At 56.8% G+C, this 7,184-nt stretch overlaps 1 protein-coding gene across 1 annotated transcript in view; it reads right to left on the reverse strand.

Annotated features, from left to right (window-relative positions):
• The window catches only part of MAN2B2 (mannosidase alpha class 2B member 2), a 40,323-nt gene extending 36,037 nt beyond the window's left edge, over nucleotides 1–4,286 (reverse strand). The window contains exons 1-3 of the mRNA XM_046657279.1: nucleotides 4,149–4,286; nucleotides 2,779–2,925; nucleotides 615–720 (exon numbers count right to left, since the gene is read on the reverse strand). Of these exons, the coding sequence (XP_046513235.1) occupies nucleotides 615–720; nucleotides 2,779–2,925; nucleotides 4,149–4,286 (391 nt within the window). The remainder of the gene's footprint in view (nucleotides 1–614; nucleotides 721–2,778; nucleotides 2,926–4,148) is intronic.
• Between the last annotated feature and the right edge of the window lie 2,898 nt (nucleotides 4,287–7,184).

Genomic DNA, 7,184 nt, shown 5'->3' on the forward strand with positions numbered 1-7,184 from the left:
AGCGGTGGAGGTGGTGATGGTAGTGGTGGTAGTGGTGATGGTGGAGGTGATGGTGGTGGTCATCGTGGTGATGGCGGTGGTGAAGTTGATGGTGATGGTGGCTATGGTGGTGGTGGCAGTGGTGGAGGTGGTGGTGGTGGTGATGGTGGTGGTGGAGCTGATGGTGGTGGTGGAGCTGATGGTGGTGGTGATGGTGGTGGTGGTGGTGGTGATGGTCATGATGGCATCTAACCTTTACTGTTCAAATTCAAAGTGCTTTATTTGAATTATTCCAATTTAATCCTCACAACAACCCTTTGAAGTAGGTGTCACCATCAAACTCATTTTGTAGATGAGGAAACTGAGGCCCCGTGAGGTTCCATCCCTTACCCAGGGTCACAGGGGTGGGAATTAGCAGAGCCAGGATTCGGCCAGGCCGTCTGCTCTATAACCTATGCTCTTTGCCCTGCGCTCCACAGCACAGACGTGAAGATGGCATCAGCCATCGCTGTTTTCCCTGGTCACACTCTCCCACTAAGAGGGGAAGATGGATTCCAGAACCGAGGTTCAGACGTCCAGTCCCAGCATGACTGGAGGCCCCAAGGGACTCTGGGTGTGGGGCAGGGTGACCGAACCTGTGAGCTGTAGGATCTGGTCATCAATGTGGGTCACAGCCTCATCATGCATGACCTGGCCTCCAATGACAAACTCCAGGCGTCTTTCGGCCAGGAGCTGGTGGACCTTGTGGGCAGAGAGAAAAAAGCCAGGTAACAACCCCGAGCTTGGTTTGGTCTGCAGGGGCTGTGGCTACAGCATCTCACTGCGCTTTCCATCCAACTCCTCGCCTTCAATTATTCTGCAGAAGCAGGGCCCTGCCTGTCCTGGTCAGCAGTGTGTCCCTCCACGTAGACCGGCCTGGCCCAAGGCGGCTCCTTGATCAGTATATCCATATGTCTATGATTTTTACTTTTGAAAGAAGCTCAAACTTAGAGAAAACTTGCAGGTCTTGTACAAAGAGCCCCCGTACATCCTTTCCCCAGATTCATTCATCGTGAATCTTTTGGCTTCATACTCCCCCATCTCATTACATACGTGGTGGGGCTTTTTCTAAACCATCTTCAAGAATACGTTAGCCATGCACGCGTTTTACCCCGATTCTTCAGCACGTGTTTCGTAGGAACAGGATAGTTATAACCATAGTATAATTATCAAAATCAGGGAATTTAACGGTAATACAACACCACTGCCTGATCCACAGGCTTTGTCGCATTTTGCCAGTTGTCCCTCTAATGTCCTTTTTCAGGTCCCAGATTCAATCTGGGACCGTGCATTGCTTTGCGTGGTCATTTCTCATTATCTGTTCATTCGGGGCGGCTCCTCAGTCTCTTTTTTCTCTCAATGAGCTGATAACTCTGAAGATTACAGCCTGCTATTTTCTAGAATGTCCTTCACGGGGTGTTTGTCTCATGATTGGCTGATGACTACTTTTAAAATAAATGAATGCATGGAGGGATGGAAACATAAATAATGGCCAAGAAGGTGGCAGTGAGGCCACCGTGCCGTGTAGACACTACATTTCTGCTTTCCTCTCTGAACTAGCAGTATTTGACTTCATTCATTCAGCAGACATTGAATGGGCACCTACTGTGTACAGTTTTAAACGGGGGTCTTCTACACACCGGGCAAAGTCTGGGCACAGTCCGGGCACGGGGGATTGGGCAATGAACAAAGCACACAAAAATCCCCGCTTCTGGCAAGTCGTGTCAGTGTGTGGCCTGCCCAGGTCTTTAGCAGGCCATGCCTCTCTCCATGGGGTAGAAGACAGACAATGGAGTTTGGGGGTGTCCTTACTAGTCCACGTAAGGAAGTGTGCACTGTCCACTGGACACCCTGGAGAGACGAGCTTCAAGTCAGACATGTCTGGCTCGGAATCCCACCTGTTGAGTGTAAGCTATGTGACCATGGGCCAGTCACCTGCCCTCTCTGAACCTGGAGCATCTCTGCAAAGTGGGGTAACTGTCCCCACCGTACAGGCTGTTGGGAGGATTCAGTGAGTCACGTGTGAAGAGCGCTAGCCCGGTGCCGGGCACGTGGGAAGTGCCATCGAATATGAGGGTCCCCCTCAGGACTCCACAGGCTGCGGGTTCAAGACAACCCCTCTGGTGGGAGCCAGTGGACGCCCTGCTTCCTCCTCTCAGCTTTGCTTAGCTTCTGAGCACGTCTCGGGCCTCTCTGAGCTTCACGCTCAGTGGCTGTTCTGAAGGAAGGTGAGCGCCAGGGAGGGGACTAAGTCACTGATGCGGGACCTGCAGCTCAGAGTCCAGCTGCCACCTGTGGTCACACGGGAAGGTGGCGGAGGCGAGACCCGGTCCCAGGCTGCCTCCCTACAGGGCCTCTCTGACCCTCTGCCATGAACCACAGGGACGGCTGCATCCTCGGCAGGGCTCCCACGCCCTGGGGGGCCGCACAGACGTGTAAGTGAAGGAAGAAGTTGTGGGGGCCCAGGGCCACCTCGGGAGTGACCCGTGTCAGAGGCTACCCCGTTCAGCACCAGCTGAGTGCACAGCGGGCTTGCTGGAGCTGCAATTGTCCATGAATGGCCAGACAGCCAGGATTAAAAGCAAACACGCTCTAGGGCAGAGCTGCCGGCACCCAGTGGGGCGTGGGCCTCGCTGTTGGGACCTCACAGGCCTGGTCGCCGTGAGAACGCCCCTGAGTTTCCTGCCTGGTCTTCACCGGACACGCTGGCCGCCCCTCCATCACCTGCCCCTCGAGGACTGCCCTCGTGGGCAGCCTTACCTGGCGTTTCTGCTTGTCCGAGGCAAGGCCATCCCACCACAGCCGGAAAAACTCCTGCTCCACCAGGATGAACCGGCGTTTCTTCTTGCGGACCAGCTCCTCCACCACCAAGGTGTAGACGTTGGCAGCGTATGCCTGCATGCTTTCCTGGGGAGGGGGCACATCATTGCACGGGCCCCAAGGACCAGGGAGTAAAAGCCAGCGTGCCGAGCTGTGCCTGGGCCCCTCCCTCTCACCGCATGTCTGCACGCGGCTCCTCCTCTAGCTTCCGCACTGCCCTCGCAACAAAGGACCCCTGGCACCCACTCTGTGCAAGACACGTGGCAAGGGTTGGGACTGAGGGAACAACATGGCTCGCCCACCTTTGATGAGAACGTGCTCTCCTGGGGAGAGAGATGATCAAGAGACCATGACACTCTACGTGGGCAGAGCAACATGCCAGCTCAGCCTAGGGGTCAGGGCGTGTGACCTGGCCCTGAGGTTGCCATGGGGGAACAGCACAGTCAAGCCCAGGGGCAAGACGGGGTGAGGTCCCAGGACCCCAAAGGGACTTGCGTGGGCTGAAATGAAGGGGAAGCAGGTGTTCAGAGTTGCAGCAGAGAAGAGCTTCTCCCTTGGGTTCTCCCTGTGGCTCCAAGAGATGAAGTTGTTCGTAGCTGCTTCCCACCTGAGTCTCCAGGCTGGCCCACAGTAGTGCTCAGGGAATGCCAAGAGCACTGGGCAGGGAGTTAGCAGCCAGCAAGTTATCCCTGAGTGACCTTGGGAAAGACAACAACCCTCTCTGGGCCTCAATTTCCCCTTCTGAAAACTGGGGGTGGCAGGCATGCTTCTCCCACCCTTAAGCCATCTCCATATGCAGGTGAGACGCCACCCCCAGGGGCTGCCCCGTGCACCCCAGGACTGAACTTTACACTCAGCATCACATGCTCCTCCTGCCTCTCTCTCTTTGAAACTAGCTGCTCACTTATTAACGTCTTCTGTAAAGTTATTATATCCATAATCACAGAGGGGCTTTGCTCATGTATCTATTTCCTACCTCATCCTAAAAAAGAGCTAGAGGAGCCCCGGGTAATAACATCCAAGCCCCTGGCCCAGAAAACTAAGGAAATCAGAGGCTTTTCCCTCTTTTTCACTCTGCGCTCATTCATTCATTTGTTCATTCAACAAACATCTGCCAAGCGCCGACTCCGTGTGTCAGGCACAGTGGGAATATGTCAGTAAAGAAAACGGATGCAGCCCCCGCACTGTGGAGGTGATGTTCTAGTGAGGAAAACAGGCCCTCAGGGAGCCAGGGGGCATGATATAGGAAGGGAGGGAGGAGGGAAGGGAGTGGGCCGGAGACCACGTCCCCGGAAGCCTCAGGCACCCACCTGGACCGTGTGGATCCAGCCCACGTCCATGTGGCTGTGGGGCACCACGAAGATCCTGATGTGGTCCGTGGCCTGGGCCCCCAGGAGCCACCGCAGGACCAGCGGCCCAAGCAGAGGCAGCCAGCGGAGCAGCCCCATCCTGGTGCCCAGCAGGCAGAGACTGGCACTGGCCACTCCCGGCTACCCTGCGGGCCGCCCTGGGCAGCTGACTGGGCACTCGCCCTTGGGGGAGGGAGCAGGCAGGGGAGCAGGAGGAGTGGCCTTCGCGGCAATGCCGTCCCTTAGCAGCACAGGCCAGTGGCACTTGCTCACTGCCTTTCAGCTCTCCGCCCTCCACTCCCCAACTCCAGTTTCCTGGCCATCTCTGTCCAACTTTATGCCAAACCCCAAAAGCCCCAGGGAGGCCTGCCAGATTTCCCTTCAGCCTGGGGTGCCTCTCCTCGCCCCAATGCCTGTGCCTCGCTGAGCTTTTCTCTCTTGGCACGCCCTGCAAAACTCAACAGTCAGTTTGGGGAGTGCCACCACCAGGAAGCCTTCCCTGATAACCTCTTCCTCATATAGAACTCCCAATCTGGAGCATGCAATAGGGATCTTATCTCCATTTTCAGGAGGAAATCCAGCTTTCAGAAAGAGTATTTGCCTTGCCCGAGATCACCCATCTAGTGGAGGAGCGAGGCTGACGGAAACTTTCCCATTGAGTTCTGGCTCTCCGGGTGCTGAGCCTGGCTGCTAAACATTTAACCTCTCTGAGTCTCCGGTGGTGCATCCCTGAAAGAGGGTGCAGCAGAGGAGCTGTGAATCTGCGGGAGAACTCACACGAGATGACAACCTCGTGCCTGCAGCCCGCCCTGGAGGAGGGGAGGTCACAGTGGTGCAGCATGATGGGGCAAGAGTGTTGCCTGGAGCCCCCTCTGTGCTGGGCCCCCAAGAACAGGGCATCTGTGGTTTGGGGGGGACTGCCTGAGAACCCAATGGCCGGGCCTCTGACTGGCATTTTCTAGTGTGGCCGAAGCTGTGGCTCTGTCTCCCCATGCTGGCCACCTTGTGCATTCATTCAGCAAACCCAACTGGAGAACATGATCTCCAAGCCAGTCTGTGTCCTCTCTGCCGCATCCGCCTTCCAGGGCCCTCACTCCTGGGCCCAGGTCAGACCCTCACCTGAATCAGATGAGGAAAAGGTCCTCCAACTTTTGTGTCCCTGTGGCCTTCCAGGACACACAGCCAGACTACATCTCCCAACCTTCTCTGCACTCAGTGTGGCCACAAGGCCAAGCTTTAGCTGATGGGTGTGAGGGGAGTGCACCCCTTCCAGGCAGGCCCGTAAACGCAGCCTCCCCCACTTCCCCTCCCACTGCCCGAAGGGAGGGCACTCAGGACCGTGGGGAGGTCAGAGCCACCGACTGAGGCTCCAGAGGACCCCTGGAACCAGGAGGAACTCGATAGGCCATGCCATGAGGGAGAAGTAACTTCCATTGTGCTAAGCCACCGAGTTTACAGGTAACAGTGTCACAGATTCTGTCTCTCAAGATGGCTATCACAGCATCACGCGTCCCGGGAACCCTTTGTAGGATGTGACTGTGACGCTCCTCCTGTTGGAAGAGGGGTCTGTGTCTTCTCCCGCTGAAGCTGGGTGGGCTTGTGATTCACTTGTAACCAACAGAATGTGGCAAAAGTGGCCCTGGGGGACTTGAGCGGCTGTCCAACATGACACTGCAGCTTTTGCCTTGTTCACTGGAGCAGTCACATGTGGAGCCCGGAGCCGCCACGCTGTGAGGAAGCCCAGGGCAGCCCCAGGGGTGGGCTACATGGAGAAGCCGTGAGAGCATGTGAACAGAGACAAGCTGGCCATGCTGTTCCAGCTCCCGCTCTTGCAGCTCCAGCCCCATTGACTGCAACCACTTCGGGCGGGTGGTCCCGTACGTTTCCATTCCTGGTGATTGCCTCTGGCCTCTGCGTTCCTGCTCTGCAGCAGCTAACCCTGGGGTTGTGGCTGATCCTGGTTACCCCCACCCTGCTATGGATTCCATGCCCTTCACCCTCAACTAGCACCTGTGCTGGACGAGATGGCTCGCCTGGTGGGGTAGCCCGGATCCTCATTCCCAAGGGGTCTGACCCTCGGTGAGCTTGCCTTCCCAAGCCACGACATTATCCCATCTATTCACTGTCCAAACAAGCAACCAGAGACACCCACGGGAGTGCCCGACCGAGTCCTCTCTAGTCCTGTGTGACAGCCCACTGGACCCGCCCCCTCCCAGAATGGTCCAGAACAATGACCTCTGCTAGACTCATGACTCTTCCCCTTGCCTGCCGGTCTCTTGGCTCGAGTAGCCCAAAGTGACCAGTGGCAGTAGTAGCATTCCCCTTTGGACACCAGAACTTCTGGACCTGCAGAGTGCAGTGCCGTGTATCTGGAGACAGATCCCCACGTGGGTCACTGGGTGTGGTGAGAAATGAGGCTCATCCTGCTTCCATCCTTTATGTTCTACCCACTGGGGACACCACGCACTGGTCATTGGTTTGGGGTGTCTATGCCTCCTGGAGGATGGTGCCCCAGATTCACAGGCAGTGTCTCCAAGCTGATGCTCAGTGGAGCCTTCAACCAGCTGTCCTCTTCCTCTCTCAGGCCGACGGCTTCTGGGTGCTAGGGCACATAGTAGGGCCAGCAGACTCCACGGTCGTGTGCCCACTGTCACACCTCCTTACAAAAATGGCTCCCTTGGCCTGATGACACGTATGCCCTCGCTTAGAGCACTCACTCTGGAGGAAGCCAGCAGCCACGTCCTGGGGACACTCAAGCCGCCTGTGAAGAGTCCACACAGAGAGCAGCTAAGGCGTCCTGCCCACGGCCAGTTCTGACTTGGCAGCCACACCAGTCAACCGCCCGCAGCCGGTCCTCCAGCCCAGCCCCTGCTGCAGGAGTCCCAGCCCACGCCTTGACTGCAACCTGGTGAAGCCTGTGGGCCAGAAACACCCAGCCAAGCCGCTGCTGGATTCCTCACCCCAGAAACTCTGGGTGACACTAAAACTTGATTGCAC

The sequence above is a fragment of the Equus quagga genome, chromosome 3 (assembly GCF_021613505.1).
Source record: "Equus quagga isolate Etosha38 chromosome 3, UCLA_HA_Equagga_1.0, whole genome shotgun sequence".
NCBI lineage: Eukaryota > Metazoa > Chordata > Mammalia > Perissodactyla > Equidae > Equus > Equus quagga.